A 26,364-nucleotide genomic window follows, 5' to 3' on the forward strand; every position below is an offset into this window, starting at 1 on the left:
CAGGTGTTTCTGGGTGGGTGCTAAGTGTCTGAGCCCGGGATTCGATCTCCAGGTCTTCTCAACACTGGAGCCAGTACTCTTACTCGCTGTGCTACCTGGCCGCCCCTTAGAGCATTTCTTCATGTGCTTATAGATATCTTTAATTTCTTTCTCTGAAAATTGCCTGTTCGTATCCTTTGACCATTTATCAATTGGGGAATGACTTGTATTCTTATAAACTTGACTCAATTCTCTGTATATTTTAGAAATGAGTCCTTTGTCAGAGACATAGGTTGTAAAGATTCTTTCCCAATTTCCCACCTCCCCCTCTATCTTGGTTACATTGGCTTTGTTTGTACAAAAGTTTTTCAATTTCATGTAGTCAAAATTATCCACTTTACATTTTATGATGTTCTCTAATTCTTGTTTAGTCATAAAGTCTTTCCCTCTCCACAAATCTGACAGGTAAAAACTATTCCTTGTTTTCCGAGACTGCTTACAGTATCAACCTTTATACCTAGATCATGCACCCATTTAGACTTGATTTTGGTATATGGTGTTAGATAATGGTCTATGCCCAATTTCTGCCATACTATATTCCAGTTTTCCCAGCAGTTTTTGTCAAATAGTGAGTTCTTATCCCAAAAACTAGGGTCTTGGGGATTATCAAACAATAGATTACTATAGTCATTGACTTCTGAATCTCGTGTGCCTAATCTATTCCGTTGATCCACTACTCTATTCCTCAGCCAGTACCAAGTAGTTTTGATGACTGCTGCTTTATAATACAGATTGAAATCTGGTATAGCTAGTCCACCTTCCCTAGCATTTCTTTTCATTAATTCCCTTGATATTCTGGACCATTTATTCTTCCAAATGAATTTTGTTACTATTTTTTCTAGCTCTATAAAGTAGTTTTTTCATAAATTAATTGGTATGGCACTAAATATATAATTTGATTTAGGTAAAATTGTCATTTTTATTATATTAGCTTGACCCAGTCATGAGCAATTGATATTTTTCCAATTAGTTAGATCTGACTTTATTTGTGTGAAAAGTGTTTTGTAGTTGTGGTCATATAGGTCCTGGGTTTGTTTTGGCAGGTAGATTCCCAAATATTTTATAATGTCTACAGTAACTTTAAATGGGATTTCTCTATCTCTTGCTGTTAAATTTCATTGCAAATATATAGGAATGCCGAGGATTTATGTGGGTTTATTTTATATCCTGGAACTTTGCCAAATTTGTTTATTGTCTCAAGTAGTTTTTTACTTCATTCTCTAGGATTCTCTAAGTATATCATCATATCATCTGCAAAGAGTGATAGCTTGGTCTCTTCTTTGCCTAATTTGATTCCTTTGATTTCTTTTTCTTCTCTAATTGCTACTGCTAACATTTCTAGTACCAGATTGACTAAGACAGGTGATAGCGGACACCCTTGTTTCACCCCTGATCTAATGGGAAATGCTTCTAGCTTCTCTCCATTACATATAATACTTGCTGATGGCTTTAAATAGATACTACCTATTATTTTAAGGAAGGCTCCATTTATTCCTATACTTTCTAATGTTTTTAATAGGAATGGATGTTGTATTTTGTCAAAAGCCTTTTCTGCATCTATTGAGATGATCATGTGGTTTCTGCTAGTTTTATTGTTGATATGATCAATTATACTGATGATTTTCCTAATATTAAACCATCCTTGAATTCCTGGAATAAATCCTACCTGATCAAAGTGTATTATTCTTGAGATAAGTTGCTGTAGTCTTTTTGCTAGTATTTTATTTAGAATTTTTGCATCTATATTCATGAGGGAGATTGGTCTATCATTTTCTTTCTCTGTTTTTTTCTCTTCCTGATTTAGGTATCAGTATATATATTTGTGCCATAAAAAGAATTTGGTGGGACTCCTTCTTCACTAATTTTCCCAAATAGTTTGTAGAGTATTGGAATCAATTGTTCTTTAAATGTTTGATAGAATTCACTAGTAAATCCATCTGGCCCTGGAGATTTTTTCCTAGGGAGTTGACTGATGGCTTGTTCAATTTCTTTTTCTGGATTGGGTTATTTAAGTCATTTACTTCCTCTTCAGTTAATCTGGGCAACTTGTATTTTTGTAAATATTCATCCATTTCCCTAAGATTGTCGAATTTTGTGTATACAATTGGAAAAAATAAGTCCTAATTGTTGTTTTGATTTCCTCTTCATTGGAGGTAGATTCACCCTTTCCATTTTTGATACTCATAATTTGGTTTTCTTCTTCTTTTTTTTTATCATATTGACTAAGGGTCTATCAATTTTGTTTTTTTTTTCATAAAACCAGCTCTTAATTTTATTAATTCAATAGTTTTCTTAATATCAATTTTTAATCTCTCCTTTGGTTTTCAACATTTCTAATTTAGTATTTAATTGGATATTTTGAATTTGTTCTTTTTCTAGCTTTTTCAATTGCATGCCCAATTCGTTGACCTCCCTTTTCTCTAATTTAATCGTGTATGCACTCAGGGATATAAAACTTCCCTTAAGAACTGCCTTTAATGCATCCCACAAATTTTCATATGTTGCCTCATTATTATCATTCTCTTGAATGAAATTACTGATTGTTTCTATAATTTCTTGCTTGACCCACTCATTCTTTAGGATTAAATTGTTTAATTTCCAATTCGTTTTTAGTCTGTCTTTCCATGGCCCTTTATTGCATATAATTTTTATTGCATCATGATCTGAGAAGGATGCATTTAATACTTCTGCCTTACTGCATAGAATTGTGAGGTTTTTATGCCCTATAACATGGTCAGTTTTTGAGTATGTGCCATGAACTGCTGAGAAGAAAGTATACTCCTTTTTATCCCCATTCAGTTTTCTCCAGAGATCTATCATGCCTATCCTCTCTAAAATTCTGTTCACCTCTTTATCTTCTTTCTTGTTCATTTTGAGGTTGGATTTATCAAGTTCAGAGAGGGGGAGATTAAGGTCCCCCAGTAGTATAGTTTTGCTATCTATTTCTTCCTCTAATTCCTTTACCTTCTCCTCTAGGAATCTGGGTGCTATACCACTTGGTGCATATATGTTAAGTAATGATATTGCTTCATTCTCAGTGGTGCCTTTTAACAGGATATAGTTTCCTTCCTTATCTCTTTTAATTAGATCAATTTTTGCTTTATCTAAGATAAGGATTGCTACCCCTGCTTTTTTTTACTTTAGCTGAGGCATGATATATTTTACTCCAGCCTTTTACCTTTACCCTGTGTGTATCCCTCTGCTTCGGATGTGTTTCTTGTAAACAGCATATTGTAGGATTATGATTTCTAATACATTCTGCTATCCATCTCTGTTTTATGGGAGAGTTCATTCCATTCACATTTACAGTTATGACTGTTATCTGTTTCTTTCCCTCCATCCTATTCCCTCCCCTGTTAATGCCCATATTTTCCCCCTTCTCCCTTCCCCCCTTAATAATTTTCCTTTTGACCACCGCCTCCCTCAGTATTCCCTTATCAGCCCCCCTCCCTTTTCCTCCTCTTTCCCCTTACTTCTTCCTTCCCTACAAACCACTCCCACCCCCCTTTCGTAGCCCTTTTCCCCTCCTACTGTCTGTAGGATATTTTTATACTTAATGAAGTATGTTATTTCTTCTTCGCACCAAAAGTGACAGGAACGAAACTCATGCGAAGCTCCTCTCCCTCCCCTCTTCCCCTCTAAAATGATACTTTTTGCATTTCTTCTCCATAGAGTCCTATGCTTAACTGGTTGTTATTCCCTCCTTGCACCAGAACCAATGAGGGAGAAGCTCATATGATTCTCATCTCCCTCCCTTCTTTTCCTCTGCTATACAGTTTTTATGCCTCTTTGTGTGGCATAATTTACCCTTTTCTACTTCATTCATTCCTCTTCTTCCATTGCAGACCCTTTGTAGCCCTTAATAAAATTTTTTTAATCGTCATTTTTGTACTCATACCCCTCTGCTTGTCTATAACCAGTTTGCTCTTATTAAATAGCAGGGTGTGTGTGTGTGTGTGTGTGTGTGTGTGTGTGTGTGTTCCTTGTTTACCTTTCTACGTCACTGTTGCATCTTGTAATTGGAGGTTGAATTTTCCATTGAGTTCTGGCTTTTTCATCTGGAAGGTCTGGAACTCTGTTGTATTATTGAATGACCATCTCTTTGCCTGGAAGAATAGGCTCAGTCTCGCTGGGTATGTGATCCTTGGTTGTAACCCGAGCTCTTTTGACTTCTGGAAAATTGTATTCCACTGCCTCCGATCTTTCAGTGTAGAGGCTGCCAAATCCTGTGAGATCCTCACTGTGGACTCTCAATATTTGAATTGTTTCTTTCTGGCTGCTTGAAGTATTTTCTGTTTTACCTGGTAGTTCTTGAGTTTGGCCGTGACATTTCGAGGACTTTTCAGTTTGGGATCTCTTTCAGCAGGTGTCTGGTGGATTCTCTCAATTTCTATTTTACCCTCAGGTTCTAGTATCTCAGGGCAGTTTTCCTTAATGAGCTCTTGGAGAGTGTTGTCCAGGCTCATTTTTTCATCATGATTTTCTGGTAGGCCTATGATTCTCAGATTATCTCTCCTGGATCTGTTTTCCTGGTCAGTTATTTTTCCATTGAGGTATTTTACCTCTTTTTCTAATTTTCATTCTTGCTGTTTTGTTTGACTAATTCTTGGTTCCTCATAGAGTTATTTGTTTCAATTTGGTTGATTCTAGTTTTTAGCAAATAATTTTCCTTGGTTAATTTTTGGAGCTCCTTTTCCATATCATACACTTTTCTTTTTAGAGAGAGGTTTTCTTCATTATAATGTTTTTCTAATTCTGCAATTTTGGTTTTGAGAGAATTATTTTGTCTTCTATCTCTCTCATTTGGCTTTCAAAGTACCTTTTGATCTCATCTAGGAGAGCTTTCTGTGCTTGGGACCCATTCCCTGTGGATGTTTCAGCTTTGGGTGTGGAGTCCACATTGTCTCCCTCTGACTCCAGAGTCTTTGTAGTCTGCTTTCTACCCATTTTGAGGCAGGGCCCTAGCCATGCCCTTCCCCTAGGGATCCCTAGCCTTTACTGTAGAGGGTTTTGCCCTGGGGCAATAGTTACTATGTTTTCAGGGTGGGGGCGGGGGGTTTGGAGCATCCTGGTCTTTGGAGGTCCTGATCGGGGCTTTTTTAAAATTATTTCTGGGCTATGAAGTGGTAGCCCCAGGAGTATTTGCTGTCTGGGACAGGGGCCCCTGCATTTGGTTCTTACCTTGCTCTTTCCAGTCCCAGCCCTTTTGTGATAGGCCTAGTAGTGGCCCTTATGGTTGGTGGAACAACTTGCCCTCCGAGTTGATCAGGCCTCTTCCGGGCCTGCCTCTCTCAATTTACTTTTCTTAAACTCAACTGAAAACACACACAACCTACACCCATACCCCTCCCACACCTCCACCTCCACCCCCACCCCCACACAGTATGCATACACCAAATACTGTACTGTTACTGATTCAAAGTTGAAGAATGACATCATCCCCTTCACTTCTAGGAATTTACAATCTAATAATCACATGAGATAATAGACAAATCTATGACTCTCATTACTATATTAAAGTAATGGTGGAAGGTTAAGGGAGACACTAAATGAGATATTACTCTCTGGTAATATGTGTGATGTCATTGTTGACAAAAACAATTTAGTGGTTTGAAAAAATATTTTTTTGAGGGTGGGTGGGAGATCCCTCTCGATCATAGCATGTCATAGTGAAAGAATGGATTTGGAGTCAGGACATCTGGATTCAAGTCTATGATCTTACATTCACCATTTACAGAGTGGTGGGGCATAACAATGATAGGGGTTTTGGTACAGCCTTCAGTGGGATAAAACCATATTAAGTCTGGGCCTTTTCCTTAATTTGGAGGGCCTGGGAGGAGCCAGCCAATCAGAAGCTGAGGCCTCAGTGGCAGGGTGTAGCTAAGAAGTAGTCCATGGATGGAGTGAACTTCTAGGCTAAAGAGGTTTCTGTGGCATTGTGGAGAAGGCCTCAGAGATGAGTCAGCAATGCTGCTGTGATAGTAATGGCAATTAAAGATTCCCCTGTATTGGCTTGGTTTTCAAATTGATTGTGTTAAAACCCAGAGTTTGTTAATCCCACCTGTGGGATGGGCTTGTTGATGTGAAAAGAAAGTCCTGAATTGGGAGGAGCTGGTGATGTAGATTTGGAGAGACAAGAGAGAGGCGGAAGATCTTTTTGGAAGCAGCACCTCGTGGAGAGAGAGAGACTAAGAGAATTGCTGGTGGCCACTTTGAATTGCCCTGGACTTTTGAGACCTGCCCCCTGAGCTGCCAAGGACTGAGGAGACATGGCTGTTTTGCTGGTACTTTGTCTGTCTGTTTTGATGTTATTTTGCCAGATTTGTCCACTGGTGAAAGACTGTCCTTTTGTTGAAGAAGTCCTGGAACCTGGCTGTTTGCTAAGAAGGCCTGCGACTGTCCTGCAGACAGAGAGTGAATACTGTCCACTGATGAGGGACAGTACTGTTGTTGCAGGGGTCTGGAGACTGTCCTGCAGACAGAGTGAATACTGTCCACTGGTGAGGGACAGTGCTGTTGTTGCAGGGGTCTGGGAGCCTTTCTGTTGGTTCAGAAGCCCTGAAGAAGGATTTTCTTGTTGTATGTTTACAGAAATCCTGGGAGAGGGCTTTGCTAATGTGTTCAGGGGTTCTAGGACTGTTCTACAGACAGAGGACAAATTCATGAAGGGACTGGCAATGTATCTTATGGCCTTGCTAAGCCTTGTCTCCCCAGGAACTAAGATTGCTGAGAACTTGCCTCGTGTCAAGATGAAGAAAAGACCTCCATTTGGGTATTAAGTGCTGTGTTTAAACTTGATGTAACTCTGGGGTAGATTCAATTGTGATCCAGGGGTGGGGAACTTTTGACCTTATGTTTGGAAACTAATCTACATTTGAGAAGAGGGGCTTTGTGGTGGACTTAATTAAGGTATAGCCTAGGGGTGGAGAAGTATTTAGAACAGAGACTTTGTAATTGATTGAATGATTGGAAGATCCTGGGGTGGGGTAGTACTTGGAGATTATTTAATCACACTTAGTAAATGCTGTATTTTGAATGATGTCACGTTTTGATCTTCTCTGTTCTTGGTTTGTCACTGAATAAAATAGAGAGCACCTATGCTGGTATTTTGAACCTGGGAAGTTGCCTTCTTTTGGCATTACATTACAGCTGCCTGGGGAGGGATTTTATGAGTCTATAATATTCTAAACACAACTTTTTTTTTTTGGTCGGGGCCTATGATTCTGTTGGTTTAAGGTACTTCCAGTGTAGAGACTTCCTCCATTGATACAGATAAGAAACTCATCTGTAAATTTAATTTGTGATTATTTTTGTTAATTTTAATTTCTGAACTTTCTCCTTCCCTCCCTCTCCACCCTGAACTACTGGAGGCTGCCATTTGACATCTATCTATCTATCTATCTATGTAAAACCATACTATGCGTACTTCTATTTATCAGTTCTTTCTCTGGAGGTAGACAGCATCTTCCTTTACAGATCCTTTGTAGTTGACTGGAATATTTAAATACTCAGAATAGCTTAGTCATTCACAGTTATCCTTCAAACAGTATTGCTGTCACTAAATACATGGTTCTCTCTTTTTTAATATTTTGATAATTGTATTTTAATATACTTGGTTTCCTTTGTAATCCTATGTATTTTACTTTATGCACTTAAAAAGTATTCTGAAAAAGTGTCCATAGGCTTCACTAGTCTGCTAATGGGGGCCAAGACACAAAAAAGGTTAAGAAGCCTGATCTTAAGAGACTTGTTTGGAGGTACTTGACCATGGTCACACAGGCAAAAAGTGGAAGAGTTTATCGAACTCAAGTCCAGCACTTCTAGGTCTTTCAACCAAGCTGAGCTTTTTTCAATGACTTAATTTTCTTTTCTTCTTGGTCCTGAGTTCCCTTACTCCTCCCTCTTCCCTGCCCCTGCCCCTAACCCTATACACCTCAACATCTTATGGCGACCTTATACCACATCATTTTATGATCTCATCATCTCATTTTTATTTCATTGAGAAGGCAAAAAAAAAAAACAAAACCCCTTACAAACAAGTATAGTCATGCAAAATAAATTCCACAATGAGCTTCATCCAAAAATATTAAAAGAATATATGCTTTAATACAGACTCTGCGTTCATCAGCTCTCTATCTGGAGGTGGATAGCAAAGTACGCTCTTTCTAGTATCACGCTGCCTGTCAAGAACAGTATAACACACAGCAAAAAAAATTTTTAAAAGACCCAGTCTGTTTTTTATGAGTTTCTCTTGTTTGAATGAATTTTTATAATTCTGTGAATGAAATCACGGAAGCATGTTGATTAGGTCTGTTATAAATTTATGCTACATAATTTCAATTGAGTCCTCACTGTGGTCAGGCAATCCCGTTAAGCTTCCCTAATCAATTTGCTCTTCTATTCACCAAACCTTTTTATAATGTGCCACAAAAACCATCCAACCCATCTTTTCAGCAGAAAACCTCACTTCCCTGAAAAAATTAAGGACATTTCCTAAGAGCTCTATTTTCCTGCTCTTCCTTACTTTCTTTCCTATCTTTCCCCACTATCTTCACCTTTACTCAAATTTCACATGAAGAGGTGACCTTTCTCCTCAACAATGTAAACCCCTCTATACTTGCATGCTTCATCCTATACCCTCTTGCCTTCTCCAGCAGTTTGCCTCTATGATCTTCTCCCTCTAATAATCAATCTTTCCCCTATCTACTGGCTTATTTCATTTCACTTATTTCATCAGTGGATGACTATAAATACGTGTAGAGCTTTAGCTTTACCATTTTTTTTTTAAAGCAATTGGGGTTAAGTAACTTGCCCAAGGTTACACGGCCAGTTTTTTTGTGTGGGTGTTAAGCATCTGAGGCCAGAACCAATCCCAGGTCCTCCTGACTCCAGGGCCGGTGCTCTTACTCACTGCTGCCACCTAGCCACCCCAATCTTTACCATTCTTAAAAGGTCCTCCCTTGACTTTTCCATCCTTACTTGCTACTGCCTTACATTTGTCCCTCTTGGCTAAACAACTTGAGAAAGCTGTCTATATAACGTGTCTTCTCCATTTCCTGTCCTCTCACTCACTTCTAAATTCTCTGCAATCCTAGACTCAGCCAAAACCGCTCTCTTCAACACTATCAATTATCTCTTAATTGCCAAATCCAATGTTCTTTCACTCCTCTGCAATCTTTGGCATTGTCAGTGGACATCTCCTGGCCTTTTCTAGGTTTTTGTGGCATTATTCTCTCCTGGTCCTCCCCTTCCCATGGCTCCTTCTTTTTTTTTTTTTTTTTTTAAACAATCAGGGTTAAGTAACTTGCTCAAGGTTACATGGCCAGTTATTTCTGGGTGTGGTGCTGAGTGTCTGAGCCCGGGATTCGATCTCCAGGTCTTCTCAACACTGGAGCCGGTGCTCTTACTCGCTGTGCTACCCTGTGGCTCCTTCTTAATTCTTTGTTGGATCTTCAACCAGGTTATCTGCTAAGCATGTGTCCCTCCAGCTTCTGTTCTGGGCCCTCTTTTCTCTCCCCTCTTATGAGGTAGACAGTGTTCGAGGCAGATGGGGGGAGGCAGGATGCAGGATTTGAGATAAGATGCTGGATGTGACCAGTCATAGATGCCCTCAGTGTTTTCATAAAGCACTCCCAACTACATGACATTTTGGAGCAGTGGTCCCCCTCCCCTTTCCTGTTCTCTTTACTTAGCTGTATGACAAAAAAACACCTCTGGACTACCTGATATTCCAGTGCCGTGCTTGCCTCTCTTCCCATTCTCCTGCTCCCCTTCTCCCTATCCTGTCAAACTGTATTTAGGCAAGACACCTTAACCTGGCTAATTGCTCTGATTCTCATGGAAGCAGGCCCAGTGAGTGTGTTACCCCAACATATGCCTTTCTTTAACTTGGAAGACTGTCCAAGTGAATTCTTTCAGGATTAGGACCAACCCATCTTTTCTTCATCACCTCTATAGTACAATTTCATTTGAGTGTCTCATCACCTTCAATCATTATATATTACATTATTATACAGATTCAATTCATAATAATTGAATTATGATGAATACAGATGGTTTTCAGATCTATTTGTTTAGCCCTAACCTCTCTACTAACCTCTAGTTTCACTTCTCTAAGTGCCTATTAGACATCTCAAACTGTATGTTCCACAGACATCTTAACATGTTCCCTAATTATCTTCCCCTCTAAACCTTTCCTTTTTCCTGACTTCTCTATTACTTACAGGGCATTACCTTTCTCCCAGTCACCCAGGTTCACTATCTCACTGTCACCCTCACACTCTGTTTTAACTCCCACATTCAGACAGTTGGAAAAATCCTGTAATTTCTATCTTCCCAACATCTCTTGTATATGGGTGTCGACCTGAAAGTTTGGTTAAAAGAGGCAAACAGGCTAGGTATAATATTTTTATATTATTTATTCCCTTAACCTAGCAGATACATGATCATGGTGCCAGAAGGAAACGTCTGACTGCCTGAAAAAAAAAAAAAGAATGACAAAGTTTAAATGCACTTTAGAACAAGCCAAACTTAAATTTATGGTCTCCATGTTTTTTATCCATACCATGAGAAAGGAAGTTTCTTAGTTGAATAAGTTGTAAATACAGTAAGACAAGACAATTGACAAAATAGTATCAGTTGGAAGTTATGATCCCAGGAAATCTGAGTTTTTCCCCCATATGGCATAGGTCTCCAAGATAAAGAGACATCCCATTATTCTGACTGCAGGCATCCTGTCACAAACAGGAAGAATATTCTTTGCTAACCTTATGTGGTCTTTTAAGTTACTGACACAGGTAAGGGCATTTTTAGAGCAAAGCAAAGCAGTCTGATTGATTAGTTCAGCCTTTGGATCTTATTGGGGGTTGTCACTAGTCTTTCTCTCCTTGCACACTGTGGCCACCCTAGTGCAGGTCTTTATCATGTCACGCCTAGACCATTGTTATAAGCAGCTAGCTGATCTCCCTGCCTCATGTTTCTGCCCACACCAGTCCATCCTGCACTCAGTTGAGTGAGAAGTCCAAGTGATCTTCCTAAATAAAGAACAGGTCTGACCATGTCACACAATCCCCCTTCACCCCATTCATTAAACTTCAATGGCTCCTTACTCTCAGAATCAAATATAAAATACTGATTGGCTTTTAAAGCTCTTAAAGCTGGGCAGCTAGGAGTTACAGTAGATAAAATACTAGGCCTAGAGTTATCTTGAGAAGACTCATCCTCTTGGGTTCAAATACGGCCCAAGACATTAGCTGTGTTTCCTAATTTGCAAAATGAGCTGGAGAAGGAAATGACAAACCATTCCAGTATCTTTTGTCAAGAAAACTCCATATTGGGACGTGAAGTAAAAAACTGACCTCCCTAAGTTTTCCAGTCTTCTCAGGTCTTACTACCCTCCAACTATTCTGTGATCCAATTGTTGCTTGTGAAATTCAGAAAAAAATTTAGTAGGTCTTTTGGTGAAGGAGGGCAAGTTGCTAAGATAATGTGTCTCCCTCTCTTCCAGGCTCTGACAGATTTACATAAAATAGGATTTAGAGAAGGGACCCCAGTTAAGCATTTCTCAGCAAGAGCTACCAGGAAAAAAAGTGTTTTTTTGAGATGGCTATCAACAAATTTAATCATTCAATAAAATTGGGACCCAAACGAAAACAGCAGGGGAATCCAAAACACCAGCTCGAGTGTACCCCACACAAAACCAGGCCTGAGTGTGATAACCCAAACGACGACCCTGGCCTCTGAGCTATTCATCTCCCACTTCCACTAGCTGTTCCTCAGGCCTACATTCCATTCCGACCTCCGGCTTCTTTCAAGCCTTGGCCAGGGCATTTCCAATCTTCCTTGTTTTTGGTGCCTTCCCTACGAGATTACCCCCAACGTTCCCTCTACCTGTCACAGCTGTTTGTAGTTGTCTCCACGTGGACTCCTCCACCGGCCGGGAAGGTTTGTTTGCTTTTTGTATCCCCCACCCCCACCTACATAGCACGTGCCCTGGTAAACGCTTAGTCAATACTTGTACGTAGACTGACGCACCGATCTTCCATCTGTGAAAACTCCTGCTGCCAGCGCAAATTCCTTAACGTTTATTCTGTTTAGATCTTGCTTTTACGTTTGTATACACAACCTGGCTCTCCCCAATCGTCCCTCCTAGAAAGAATGATACTGGGAGGCAGAAGTTGTTTCCACCAAACAGCAGGAACCTAATAAACACTTGTGGATTGGTTGATTCCTTTCTAGACCAAGCACCTTCCGGCCCCGCCCCCTGACTCAGCACAGCCTATCACACTTCCGCGTGACTTGGGCGGAGCTGAGCTACCCTCGTCCAGTACCTGAGTCATCTCCGACGCCGGGGGGCGTGGACTTCTAGAAGTTTCCCGGACGCTCGGGAGAAGAGGAGGGCTAGGAAGGAGATCTTACGTTTTGATTGGCTCTTTGATGAGTGACGCAATCGGAGCGCGCTGAACCGTGACTAGGCAGTAGTTTTTCCCAGGTGAATTTGGGCGAGCAGATAAATAGCTGGGACTGGGAGTTGGGAGTCGGGGTTTGTAGCGGGGTCTGCATCGTCTTCTCAGGTGAGTGGGGTTTTTTTTTTTTTTTCTCTCCGGCGTCCTTGGCGATTCTTCGAAACTGTGTTTGTAACTTCCTTGGACAGACATTGGGTTTTTCCGGCTTCCCTCCTCGGCAGCCGCCTCGCTCCCTCGGGAAGACACGAAAGATGAGAGATGGGGAGGGGGCCCGAGAGTCGTCGCTGGTTCTAGATTGGCGTGGGGGTGTGGGGGAGCGCTGCTTTACTGCTGCCGACGCTGTCGTCCCCGTAGACTCCACTTTCAAGGTAGCCCTGGGTTTCCTCCAGTCAGGTAGTTGGGATGGCAAGCACGCCGGGATTGCCTCTGTGCTCTTTATCGTGTAATCTTAGGCTAGGGTCCGTGGATCCTCTGAGTGGGGTTTCCTTCCCTGGAAAGGGCAGGTAGTGGTAAGTGCGCCTTGTCACTTCGCGGGCTGTTGTGAGGGTCAGATGACGGCTTGGGGAGTGGGGGGTCATCTGGCTTGGGTAAGTACTTCCCGAGTGCGCGGCCGAGACAGACTGTCATAACCTTTGCACTCGTCCACAGTTTTGTGCCACTTCCCGGCAGAGAAGTCTGGACGTTTACGTGACTGAAGGACAAAAACGGTGGCATAGCTTATTCTGGTGTAACTTGTATGATAGAGGAGTTATGTAGCCCTTTGAGGTTTGCTAAGCACTTATTCAGCCTCCTTTGGTCCTCACAACAGCCTTGGGAGGCTATTATTATCACCGCCATTTGAACCGGTGAGGAAACTGAGGCGCTTAGAAGTTTAGTGACTGAGCCAAGGTCTCCTAGCTAGGGCATGCCTGAAGCTGGATTTGGACTCTGTTGCTCCTCCAGGTCCAGTACTTCACCTAGGTGCGTAGTACATACACATATATGTGTATATGCATACATATATATTTATCTATCTCCATTCTTTCCGAGGAACTTGGTAATACATGATCCAACTGTTGGCTCTTATCCCCAGCCCACTTCTTCCTTGAGTTGTTAATGAATACAGTAAAACCTGAAGCCCGGGAATTGAAATGGGCAGCAGGGGACCTGATGACTCCTCCTAATAGTGCAGTTGACTCCTGTGGGTTGCTACTGTCATTAATGTAAACAGAAGTTGCTATAATCACCCTAATACAGTCAGCATTAGGTGTTTCTCACTGCTTTGACTAAGACTATACATCTGCCAGTTGGGGGCATTTGTCAAGGCTGACTGGGAATTTGTAAATCTTGATTATCCCGGTGGTGAGGTCGCTGTTTTTCATCTAACATTCTTTTTCCTGCAGGTCACCGGCAGCAACATTGCACCTGATTTTTGTGTCACTAGTACTTTTTCTTTGTACAATGGAATTTCCAGACTTGGGGGTGCATTGTTCTGAAAAAACTTGCAAGCAGCTGGGTGAGCTTTGTTAATGGAATGCTAATTGAAAATGGTTGGTTTGGGTACTTTCTTATATGAGTGAATGAGAAATTGTACAGATTAACCAATAAGTTCATGTGTCTGCACGTTTTATTAAAAAAAAACAACTTGATAAGTCAGAATTAGGCTAGTTAATCACAAGTTTGTTAGTATTTTATGGAACTGTAACTATAGATTTCAAGAGTTAACAGTTAGCTTTATGAAATACCATGATTCACATTTTGAGTTCTCTGAGAACTTTTTCTTTGCCACCAAAATTTGTTTGGTTAATCTAATAGTTAATGGAAAAATATAATGCAGGTAAAATTACTGTTGTATAATGCAGTTGTCTTTGCTTTTTCATGTATTCCTTAGATTTTCTTCCATTAAACTGTGATGCATGTGACCAAGTCTTTTGTAAAGATCATGTTCAATATGAGAGGCATAAATGTGCTGCTGCATATAAGAAGGTAATTCAGACTTGTCTGTTTTTAAGTTCCAAGCATAATCATTAGAATTAGTTTTTGGTGGATTTTAATAGAATAAAAATAGTGGTTCAGTTTTCAAAAAAGAGTTGATTTGACATATGTGGTGAAAAGTTAGTAAAAAATGAAGAGGAGATTTAGATATCAGGTGGGATATTAGACTATATTACCCCTAAAGTCCATCTCTTCTCTAAAATTCTGAATTTTATACATCTTAGAATTTTTGCTATATTTTAAAACAAGGCAACTTAAATAATTTCATTCATTGTACAAAGCAGACTTTATTTAGCTACATATCTGTAGCTATAACAAAGCAGTTTACAAAGCTCTTCAACACACCACTATGAGGCTGGTAAAATAAATATCATTCCCATCTTGTAGATGAGGAGAATGATGCTCAGACTAGCCTATAATCATACAGCCAGCAAGGGCAGAGCAAAGATTTCACTGTTTACTCACCCCAAAGTCCAGCACACTTGCTACCATGCCATATTCTTCAGGGTTAATAGATCTTTTGAAGCCTAATTCATAAGTACAAATGAATATTAGCACTTAAGAATTGTTGGAATATTTGCTACCTTAGGCTATTACTGGCCTTTCCCCCACCAGCACTTCCAAAATGATCATATGGTTTTAATTTCTTACCATATATTAGCTATGCAACTTTAATGTAGCTGCATACAAACTGGAAGCAGAATTAGAACAAGTTCAGATTTTTATCCTTTGTCAAGCCATATTTTTCTTCTTTTTTTTTTTAGGGTAGGGCAGTTTGGGTTAAGTGACTTGCCCAAGGTCACACAGCAAATGTTAAGTGTCTAAGGCTGGATTTGAACTCCTGACTCCAGGGCCAGTGCTCTATTCACTGCGTCACCTAGCTGCCCCCCATATTTTTCTTTATAAGTTTGGATTGCCTGTCAGCCTCTTACACTAGCTGTTTTTAGGATGTGCGGGTCCCAGTGTGTCCACTTTGTCATGTCCCCGTTCCAGTAGGAAGAGGAGAAATTGCAGATGTTGTGGTTGGACAACATATGGATAAAGATTGTAAATATAATCCAACTCATGAGAAAAAGGTAAGTAGAATTTTTCATAAGTTAGTAAAAGCAGTAGATTGATAACTTGGCTAAGAAAAAATACTCAACACCTCATTGCCTCAATTCTGTCCTCAAGAGATTTTTCTTTTGCATTCATCTTGTACCGCTGCAGATAACTTAAAAGCTAGGAATGAATAGTTACACGTCTAATTCTGGTTTCCTTTTGGGTTTTGAGAGTATTTAATGACCCTAAAATTACTGTTTTCATAGTTAATTACTAGCACTAATTACTACCACTCCTATATGCAAACAATATCGGTCTACTAAAAGGGTGCTAGAGGTACAAGCCTTTTTGTAACTGAGACAGGAGAGCCTTTTATTGATTATTGATTATTCAAATTGTGGTATATTCCTCTCAGCCTATATTTGGACAATATAATGTTCTCTAGAACATCTCCAATCTTGCTACTTTTACTAGTTTTGAGGTTTGGTGGCAAATGAGGTCAAATTGATTGTTGCAGGCACAATTAGTTTCCAATTGGGGTACTTAATTGTGGATTTTAATTATCTCATTCCTGTTACAGTAGAGTATTGTATGTGTAGTTTTAAACAGTTATCTTATTGCTTGTTAGACCATCAAATTTAGTCAATCTGTTGTTGCTGGTGATTCAGTTTTTCATTCTTTTGGTTGCTTTTAGATTTTCATACATCGATGCTCAAAGGAAGGATGCAAGAAGAAAGAAATGTTCCAGCTGCTTTGTGAGCAGTGTAATGACAACTTCTGTATTAAGCACAGACATCCTTTGGACCATAACTGCAAACATAGTGGTCATCCCATCTCCAAAGCAGGGTAAAAAATCTAGCTACTCCAGACTAATAAAACAGGCTATTAAAAATAAATAACTCAAAACATTAATCTGAGATACACTTGTGCCTTAAATGGCCAACTGCTGATAGTACAGAACCAGTAATACTAAAATCACTGTTAGTTTCACAATAGTAGCTATAATGATTTAGAGACCAAAGAATTGGCCTTGGACTAGGAAGACTTGAATTCAAGTCTGCCTCTTTCATATATTAGCTATGTGAACCTGGGCAAGCACTTAACCTCTCTGTGACCATATGCAATTTAAAAATTAGCCTTAGAAGATTAATCCATAAATATAATGATGAACATTACTTTTAAGAATTGTGTTGACAACTATGAGCAGTTTGAAATTTTATATAAATTGCTTCCTACTTAGGCTAATACTTGCCCTTCTTTAGCATTTCCAAAGTGATTCATCTTTTTCATGGATTTTTATCACATTAACTAGGCAGCTTTACTATGGTTACATACAAACTAAAGGCAGGATCAAGACAACTGACAGGTTCTGGTTTTTGTCCTTTGTTGAGTCAAACAGTGTTTCCTCTTTCAGAGGTCTGTACTGTCTACCTGTCATTAGCTGTTTTTAGGATGTACACAGGTCCCAGTCAGCTCATTTTGTTAAATCTGTGCTCCAATAATGAAAGTGCCCCTAGGCATCTTTCCAACTCTTTAACACTAACTTGGAGAATAGTTGGGGGGGGTGGGGAGGAGTAGTTTTTGAGTTTCTTCACTGGGAGTTTGTTACACAAATGAAATTGCAGGTCTGTCTAGACCTGCTTTTCCTTCACATTGCACAGTTGGGTTCGCAGAATAGCACTTATGTTGACCTGAGCCTGGCTAAAAGGAAAATAGCTAATACTTATTATGTATTAAGAACAGCTAGGCAACGTGCTAGGTGCTAGGGATTCAAACACAAGTACTAGCTCTCAAGGAGCTCACATTCTAAAGATGAGACAACCTGTATATACAGGTATATACAAAACAGACCTAAGGTGACCTTGGTGGTTCATGCCATCCAGTTTATGCCAAGGTGGATCTTTAGCTAAGTCCTGAAGGAAAGGTGAGAAGGGAGTTCACACATAGCTAGTACAGAGTATGGGATAATAAAATAAGGCAGCCAATTTGGCTGGCCTTCAGTTTGCAGGAAGGGGGATAATATATAATAAGGCTAGAAAGAGAAGATGGTGTTAGACTGCAAAGAACTTTTGGGGGGGGGATAGGGAGGCATATTTGAGCCTAGGGGTATTAGAGAGCCCACTGGAGTTTGAGTAGGGTGACATGGTCAGGCCTTTGTTTAATGAAAATTTTGGTGGCTCTGGAATGTGGGTTGAAATCAGGAGACACAAATCCAGGTCAGTGGTGAAATGAGTTTAGAGTTTGTTTGATGGCATGTGAGGGAAGAAAAGGGGGCTTGGCCACACATTCCTTGTTCCTACAGGTGGTGAAACTTTCCATGTTCCAAGTACAATTTAGGCTTGTGCATGTTTGAGTGCATAGGATTGGGAGTTGTAGAGATCTTAAAACTACCAGTTCATCTCCCTGTGTCTTTCTCTAATTTTGTTTCTTATGCTATAGAGATTTCATCTACCTGAAATAAGCTCAGTGTTACATGCTGCAGCTAGATAGATAATTGAATAAGCTTTATTAGGTTTACAAGTGAATAGGTTTCATGAATGTTAATCTAACCTTTCCTCATAGGTGTGCAGCTATAATGAGAGCTGAATCATCTGGAGCTTCAAACAAATTATCTTCCCGTTGGCTACCTCAGTTATTCAGGTATTAGTTATATTTAAAATTACACATTGTCTTGGAGTTAACATTCTGAATAAAAAGTAACCAGCGGTGGTTCTCTGCTACTTTATTGAAAAAATCTTAACACATCTGTGATGTAATTAATAGTACACATCTTAAATTACATGCCCCAGCTGAATGTAACTTAAAGAATTGTCTAACTTCATTCTTGTAATAGTTAACCTTTCAGTTCTTTTGAACTCCATATTATAAATGCTGTTCTAATCTCTAATACAACACAAGACTTAATTGAGCAGTAAAACTTTTAAGTATAAATTGTGGATGTGTTTCTAATTTGGCCTTTACTGGTACTTTATGTGATTCCTTCCCACTTCCAGATCAGATATCAGTATAAACCTAGAAAATAAAACCAATTTAATTTCTTTTTGTTCTTTTTCAGAGAGAAACAAAAGAGTTGATCATTTGACATTCCTGGTCTCTAACCTAGCAATGAATGATTCTGTGCGTTTTTATATAATTTATAGCATTGTGGGCTTTTCCACAAAAATTAAGTTATTACCTTTTGTTAACTTTAATCTGGAAACATTTTCTTACATTTCTCAGGGATAATTATAAAACTTAAAATTTGCTTTAAAACTTTGTACATTTATACATACTTTATACATTTTAATTGTAACTTTATAACGAATTATAACTTGTTATCAGAGTATATTTTGATTATAACTTAAATTTAAAGTTGCATTAGGATGCCATAAATAATTGTTTCTGGTGCCTTTATGTCTCTAAAGTCTGTTCTTGAACTGAGGTACTAAGAACTATTATACATTTACATGTTTTTGAATAAACTGTCCAAATTTTGGTGGGTTACTGTTCCTATTCACTGAGCAAAGATTTGTTCATTAACATGCAGAAAGCATACCTTTTTGCCTTTATTTTTCAAAAACTTGACTTTGAAATGCTTTCTCTAAACAATTTAGTAATGATATTTTGGCCAGACTATTAAGACATGGGGTCATTCCTTATGAAAAATAAACCAAAAATATTTAAGGTGTTTGGTGTGGTTTTTGTTTTTTTGTTTTTGGACAGGGCACAAAAGGCATTTGAAAGCAGTGAACATAATACAGAAAGAGGCAGAGGAAGTTTTAACTTCCTTCACAGAAGTTCCTCTTTTTAAAACTAAGATACTTTTTTTTTTTTTTAAAGCAACTGGGGTTAAGTAACTTGCTCAAGGTTACACGGCCAGTTATTTCTGGGTGTGGTGCTGAGTATCTGAGCCTGGATTTGATCCAGGTCATCCCGACACTGGAGCCGGTACTCTTACTCGCTGAGCCACCTGGCCGCCCCTAAGCAGTTGGGGTTAAGTAACTTGCTCAAGGTTACACAGCTAGGTGTTTCTGGGTAGGTGCTAAGTGTCTGAGCCCGGGATTCGATCTCCAGGTCTTCTCAACACTGGAGCTGGTGCTCTTACTTGCTGTGCTACCTGGCTGCCCCTAAAACTAAGATACTTTTAATAGTCAATGTAGATAAATGTTGAAGGATGTTTATGAACCCAAGGGTGATGTTTATAATATCATTGATAGAATATCAGTGATAGTCATCTTCTGCGCCAAAGCGCAGAACATTTTGATGTTTTTGTTTTGTGTAGGCAGTGAAATCTCATGTCAATTTTTATTATAAGTGATCTACAGGTAGACATTAATTAAGCCATAAAAGTTTATAGGCATATTTTACAGAGCTCTACAAATTGACTTATTTGGAATTATGGAATGGTTCCAAAAATCACTAAAGCCTGTGAATGAAATCATTCTCTGCTGAATGGAAGATAGTCTCATGTATGATCAGCTGTTGTATTCTGAGATATAATCTTTACCACAAGCTGAGAACATCCCTGTCTGAAGGTTTAGCTGACAACCATGCTGTTGATATTGTAAAAGATAATTATAACTGTATGAAATAATATCTTCCCATATCTAATTTGCCTTTTGAGGCCTTTTTTTTTTCTTCTGGAGTTATGCAGTTTCTTGCTTTGTATTTTGTCTAATATGATTTATGCCTTGACTGAGGTTCCCCTCCACCCATCCCTAATCAAGCTATTTTTGCATACAATTTTCAATCTATTCATAGTGCTCGCTGAGTGTTAAGTGGTAACTATGCTATGTGATGTCATATGGAAGGCTTTTTCCCCCCTAAGTGAACTACTTAGAAAATTAAGTGTCCCTATAGAAAGGTTTCCTCTGAATCAGAGAGATATTTTAGGTGTTTTATCTTCCACCTGTAGGGGTGTGTGTGTACTATTGGGGAAAAATTTGGGATAAAAAAGATGCCTTTAACCACATTTCTGGGTTTTGGTCTATCTAGACCTGTGATTTGATCAGTATGGGGACAGGAATTGCTATTGAGAAAGCTTGTCTGTATGTGCCGCTCCTGTTTAACAGCTAACTTCTGCAAATTTTAGTTTAGAATAGTATCAGAAATAGGACTTGATTCCAGGTTATTAACATCACCTCTATTTTCCTCTGTATCCCTCCCTTCACAGTCATCCCTTGTAAAGAATTTTTTTTTAAAGAGTTCAGCAACTCTAACACATTGAAAAAAATCCACATAGTGCCCCCTATCCAACCGTGGTCCCCTACACCTCTCCAAAGCAGCAGGTGAGAAAGCACATTCCTAAGCTGTTTATCAGCAAATGGGAGCAGAAGGGGAAAAGTTTTCTTGGTCCTGTAGAGACTAGGTACAAATTTGTTGAATGAATGTTTATTGAAAATTGTGTAAGACTACCAGATATTATGAGAGATACAGAGATGGGTAAAAGGGTGTTGGCTTTCAATGAGCTTACAAGATGTAAATAATAGTATACCTTCTAAAATGTTACTTGTAACGATATTTAGTCTTTATATGCATAGTACACGTCTGAGAGATTGCTTTAAAGTAACATGTTACTGATTTACTGTTTAAGTACAATTATACTAAGATGTGTACCTGTGGTTAGCAATGGGAATAGTGTGTGACTTCATCCGAGAGGAGTATGTATAAAGATTGTTCATTTTATTTCAATTATGTCCAAATCTTTGTGACCCCATTTGGGGTTTTCTTGGCAGAGATACTGGAGTGGTTTGCCATTTCCTTCTCTAGCTCATTTTACAGATGAAGAAACTGAGGCAAATAGGGTAAAGTGACTTGTCCAGGGTCACACAGCTAGTAAGGTTTTGTTTTTTTGTAGGTGGGAGGTAAGGCAATTGAGGTTAAGTGACTTGTCCAAGGTCACAAGGCTAGTAAGTGTTAAGAGTCAGGAGCTGGATTTGCTCTTTGTGTGCCATCTAGCCGCTCCAGCTAGTAAGTTTCTGAGACCAGATTTGAACTCTGAAAAGTGAGTCTTCCTTACTCCAGGTCTAGCACCATGCTCTATGGCACCATCTAGCTGCCTCTATGATTTCAGGATACAGTGCCCCATCTTGACAGCCCCAGACCTATCTATCCTTTTAAAATACACTAATATGGTAAAAATGAACCGGTATGTCACCTTGAGACTCAAGAGGTGGGAATCTGAAACAGGATGCAGACTGCATGCAAGTATGTAAGGCATACAGTGTGACTCTTAGCCAAAATAATTGTACCTGTGTTGCCTCATGCAATAAATTTCTGAGTTTGAGAGATTAAACCTTTTTCCCTTTATACTGTAAATATCTTCAAAATAGCAATAGAAATTAGTTTTTCTCCTTTAGCCACTCTTACAATGCTGCTCAACAATTAAAAAAAACTGGCTTTTCTCTTTAAAATACCATTGGTCACCAGTATAATGGAAATGCAAGTGGTGAAGGTGTCAGCTCCACCACACAATTAAGGAGGTGACTTGGAAAATGAAGGTGCTGAACTAGAAATCTTCCAAATAATCTTTACTATAAAAAACATAAGTTGTTATTATTATCCTTTGAATGTCCATCACATTGATGTTTTTATAGTTGATTATCCAAATCAATATACCCCAATTATAGATGTGAAACCAATGTTGTCCACAAGGTGTCAGGTTTTGATACATAAGAATACTTAGAGAAATGTTCATAATTAACATTTCATTTATACTACAATATAACTCAACAGCATAAAACTTGCATGAAATTCTTAGGCCACACAATTTTTAAAAGTATTGGAACAAAATCTGGGTGCAGCATAGCAGCCTTCAGAAAATAAATTCATAAAGGCTGAGAGTTGTATGGAGGGAGAGTACGATGATGGTAGTGGACCACTTAGGAGGCTTTAGTTTTTTCCACTTTATACTTGGAATGTGTCCACCTTTAAAAATGTTACCTCCTTAGCAGAACATGCAAGGTCTGTGAAGTTCAGGTAAACCATTTTCCTTTTAAAATTAGTGCTATTCTTTCTTTTAAATGTTATCCTTAAGTAGATTAAAAAGTATTAGATTTTTTTGAGGTATTAAAAAGCACGTCAGTACACAAATATTTGAGAAATAGTGGTAATTCCTTAAAACCATAAGACTAGTTCAGAGGTTCTGAAACTTTTTGATCTTAGGACTCCTTTATACTTGTAAAAAATTACTGAAGATGCATTACAAAATAGATAATTTTGATTATGTAAAAAAAGGTTTTGCACAAACAAAACCAATGAAACCAAAATTAGAAGGAAAGCTGAAAACTTGGAACTTTTTGCAACAAGTATCTAATAAAGGCCTCATTGCTCAAATATATCGATTACTAAGGCAGATTTATAAAAATAGAAGTCATTCCCCATTTGATAAAGGATATGAACAGGCAGTTTTCAAACAAAGAAATTGAGCTATCTATACTCATGAAAAAATACTATAAATCACTACTGATCTTTAAATTAAAACAACTCCGAGGTACCACCTCACACCTGTCAGATTAGCTAATATTATAGAAAAGGAAAATGATGGATGTTGGAAAACTGGGATTCTAATGCTCTGTTGGTAGGGCTGTGAACTGACCCAATCACTGGAGAGCAATTTGGATCTATGCCTAAAGAGCTATAAAAATGTGCATATCCTTCTGTTTATGCTATAAGAAATGACAAGTAGGATGATTTCAGAAAAACTTGAAAGACTTGCATGAACTGATGCAGTGTGAAATGAACAGAACCAGAACGTTGTACACAGTAACAGTAACTGCATAATGAAGGATTGTCAATGACTGAGCTATTCTCAGCAATATGATGATCCAAAACTATCCCAAAGGAATTGATGATGAAACATACTATCCCCCCTCCAGAGAACTGATAATTGTTTGAATACAGACTGAAGTGGGCTATTTTTTACTTTCATTCCTTTTCTTTTATTCAAGTGTCTGTGTACAAAATGACTAACATGGAAATGTTTTACATGATTTCACATGTATAATCTATATCCGATTGATTATCCTCTCAGGGAGAGGGGAAGGAGGGATAGAATTTGTAATTCAAAACTTAAAATGTTGAAACTTTTTAACATCTAATTGGGAAAAAATGTATTAAAAATAAATAAGTATATGATGTCATAATTGTGTGAAATAGAAAGGGGAGAATGTGAGCTAGGGTGTGCAGTGAATAGTTCCCAGCCTGGAATCTGGAATCTTGAGTTCAAATCCAACCTGACACTATTGTTTGACCCTAGTTGAGCCACTTTGCTTTTTCTGTTTCCTCATCAGTAAAACAATGGTAATAATAACCTACTTTCCAGGGTTATTATGTGAATCAAATGAGATAACTGTAAAGCAACGTAGCATGGTGTCTGGCACATATAAATGCTAACTGTTATTGTTCTTTTTCATATTACTATTATCATAATCTTCACGGAAGGTTTCATAGGTAAAAGTGGGTCTTTAACAGGATCTGAAACTTCCCTCAATGTCTAAGGCCATTTCATGGAGGAATATCCTGCTCTTGGACTCCTTTCTCTCACTGGTGAGTTTTGGGGGAGGGGATGGACCTTTCATTGGGCCGTGGTCCAGTCAGACAACCTTCCTTTCCGTCCTAGCAATGCTTCTGATCCCCAGATGTCAGCAAGCCCCTTCTCCTTCCCCTCTCACTTTTCAGCTTACTTTGGTGCAGTCTTCCCCCATCAAAATGTAAATTCCTGGAGGCCACGGCCTGATTTTTTTAATCTGCATTTTATAATCCCAGCACTCAGCTAATGCCTACTCCCTAGTAAACATCTCACAAATGCTTCATGCAGGCCATTATTGGAAATAAAGTGGACAGAGGACACTTTGTAGTTAACTTTTCTTTTTGTTGTTAAACCTGGAATTTCTAGAAAAGGTGACAATGTTGTGGCTATCCCAGCCTCAGCCACAAGACTGTGCCCAGGGGGTGACCACCTTTTTACTATATTTTAGAGCAGAGGCAAGTCAGAGGAAGGTTGTTAGATTGAGGGGTTGTTGATCAGCATTGATAGAGGGAGAGTCTATCTTGGGAGTTACGCACTTTGAGGGTTTGTTTAGGGTCAGTTAGCCAGCTTTAACCTGATGGTTAAACTTTCTGTGTGAGCATTCACACTGCCTAAATCTGGACTCAATACAAATTTGGCTTGATTTATTATATTTATGGTATCTGTAGACTTACTGTTTGTGTAGGCATAACTGTTAATAAAGTTAAACAGATTAACTCCCCCCCCCCCACCATGGTTGTTAAACATTTTACCAGCACACCCCTGTATTACTCTATGAAAATTACTTGAGTTAGCAGAAGGGCAGTAGAAAGCTCAGGGAAATAAGTGTCATTACCAGACTGTGCCTGATGACTGTGGGATAATTAATAATTATAATTAATAATTACTAATTATATTAATAAGATCCAGCACATTAACATCACAATAGTAATATTTAATAAAATTATTTAATAACACCATTCATATTTGTTAATACTATTAACAATAAATATTAATAAATGGGGCAGCTAGGTGGCGCAATAGAGCGTCAGTTCCTGAGTTCAAATCTGCACTTAGACACTCCTAGCTATGTGACCCTGGGCAAGTCACTTAACCCTATTTACCTCTGTTTTCTCTTCTGTAAGATGAGCTGGAGAAGGAAATGGCAAACCACTCCAGTATCTTTGTCAAGAAAACCCCAAATAGGGTCACGAAGAGTTGGACACGACTGAACGACAAAGACTGCATTAACAGAATTATAATACAGATTATTATAAGTAATAATAACCGGCACTTCTCTTAGGAGCATGCATTATCACACTCGAGCCCCACAGGCCCTCCAGAGAGGGACTGCGGGGCCCGGACCCTGCGTCCCGCTACACACGTCCTCCAATAGGAAGCTGGTCCTCTCCTTTCTGGACCGCGCCCTTCGCTGCCAGAGTCACTGCGTAGGTTAGGAATCGGGCAGCAGGAGAGGAGGGGTCCGCCGGCCTCACCCACCCAAAGGACTCAGGCCCCACGGATCAGCCTTTCCTTGTGTTCGTTACCGCTCGGGCCGGGCCGACTGAGGTTTCTATCGGGAAGCAAAGGAAGGCGAGCCGTGGCCTCTGAGTTTGGGATGACAGAAAGCAAAACACAAACAAACGAACAACTCAGGCTTCCTACCTTCCCGAGGAGTGCACCCGCGACCCTGAGGGGAATTCGACCGACGACCTAGGAACTGGTCCATAGGAGCGACCTGAGGCGCTAGCAACCAACGGTTCTCTTAGCAACGACCGGCGCCTAGAGATGACGTCAAACACGCACACCTCCTCCAGGCACAAGGAAGAGGGGGAAGGGGCGGGATTAAATGACTTCCTCTTGGATCTGCCACTTGCTATTGGATATAGAGTAAATGGTCCTAGGTCTCGTCCAATGGGAAGGGAGCAGCCTCCAAGGGGGCGGGATCTAAGGGGGGTGGGGCGAACGGTTCTCTGTTCAGGCAGCTCTCCCAGGCAGAGGTTGCAAGTTCCTGAGAGTGAGCGACCCACGTGCAGGTGAGGTGACAGGCGGCAGGACCGAGTGTTGGCCTCAAGCGGTTCGCTCACGCGTGGTCCCGGGGACTTTAGAGGCTGGGGGCCTGGGGCAGGACAAGGAGAAGTCCGACGTGAGGGACCAGGAATCGCCCACGTGGGTGTTTGAGGGGTGCTCGTGAAGTGTGGCTTGGAGGGGACCGGGGCACATACTCGGGCTGTGTCACAGTGGCGAGGGTTTGCTGTTTTTGGCTTTGTGAGGTCGTTCAGGATGACGCAACAAGTATTCATTAGGTGCATACTGTTTGCACACTGCCGTTTTTTGTTTCGATAGTGGTCTTAGTAC

At 39.6% G+C, this 26,364-nt stretch overlaps 2 protein-coding genes and 1 long non-coding RNA gene across 6 annotated transcripts in view; 2 read left to right on the forward strand and 1 right to left on the reverse strand.

The window, feature by feature from the left end:
• The window catches only part of LOC138158706 (uncharacterized), a 131,786-nt gene extending 105,996 nt beyond the window's left edge, over positions 1-25,790 (reverse strand). The window contains exon 1 of the long non-coding RNA XR_011167713.1: positions 25,672-25,790. This is a non-coding gene — a long non-coding RNA (uncharacterized lncRNA). The remainder of the gene's footprint in view (positions 1-25,671) is intronic.
• ZFAND2A (zinc finger AN1-type containing 2A) lies at positions 12,415-19,185 on the forward strand. Of its 3 annotated transcripts, none has more exons than XM_069084843.1 (7): positions 12,415-12,529; positions 13,886-13,998; positions 14,374-14,468; positions 15,425-15,553; positions 16,213-16,364; positions 18,081-18,158; positions 18,574-19,185. In XM_069084843.1, exons 2-7 carry the CDS (start codon positions 13,944-13,946, stop codon positions 18,590-18,592), a joined length of 528 nt encoding a protein of 175 aa, XP_068940944.1. In that variant the 5' UTR covers positions 12,415-12,529; positions 13,886-13,943; the 3' UTR covers positions 18,593-19,185. The 3 variants fall into 3 exon arrangements, with proteins under 3 accessions (XP_068940944.1, XP_068940943.1, XP_068940945.1); XM_069084842.1 differs by having other exon boundaries at positions 12,470-12,611; XM_069084844.1 differs by lacking the exon at positions 12,415-12,529 and having other exon boundaries at positions 13,912-14,032.
• Positions 25,780-26,364, forward strand: part of CUNH7orf50 (chromosome unknown C7orf50 homolog) — a 340,684-nt gene continuing 340,099 nt past the window's right edge. For both annotated transcript variants that reach the window (XM_069084839.1, XM_069084840.1), the window contains exon 1: positions 25,780-26,042. In XM_069084839.1, coding sequence (XP_068940940.1) covers positions 25,795-26,042 — 248 coding nt within the window. In that variant the 5' untranslated portion in view covers positions 25,780-25,794. The remainder of the gene's footprint in view (positions 26,043-26,364) is intronic.

This window comes from Petaurus breviceps, unplaced genomic scaffold (assembly GCF_028583685.1).
Source record: "Petaurus breviceps papuanus isolate PSGF00001 unplaced genomic scaffold, PetGlider_PUasm1.0 175, whole genome shotgun sequence".
In the NCBI taxonomy this organism is placed as follows: Eukaryota; Metazoa; Chordata; class Mammalia; order Diprotodontia; family Petauridae; genus Petaurus; species Petaurus breviceps.

What these genes read in the sequence shown, in the direction of transcription:
- ZFAND2A (XM_069084843.1), top strand. Translation starts at nt 13,944, where the DNA reads ATGGAATTTCCAGACTTGGGGGTGCATTGTTCTGAAAAAACTTGCAAG. An exon ending in GTGCTGCTGCATATAAGAAG is followed by an intron (nt 14,469 to 15,424) that starts GTAATTCAGACT and finishes AGCTGTTTTTAG; the next exon opens with GATGTGCGGGTCCCAGTGTG. An exon ending in CATCCCATCTCCAAAGCAGG is followed by an intron (nt 16,365 to 18,080) that starts GTAAAAAATCTA and finishes CTTTCCTCATAG; the next exon opens with GTGTGCAGCTATAATGAGAG.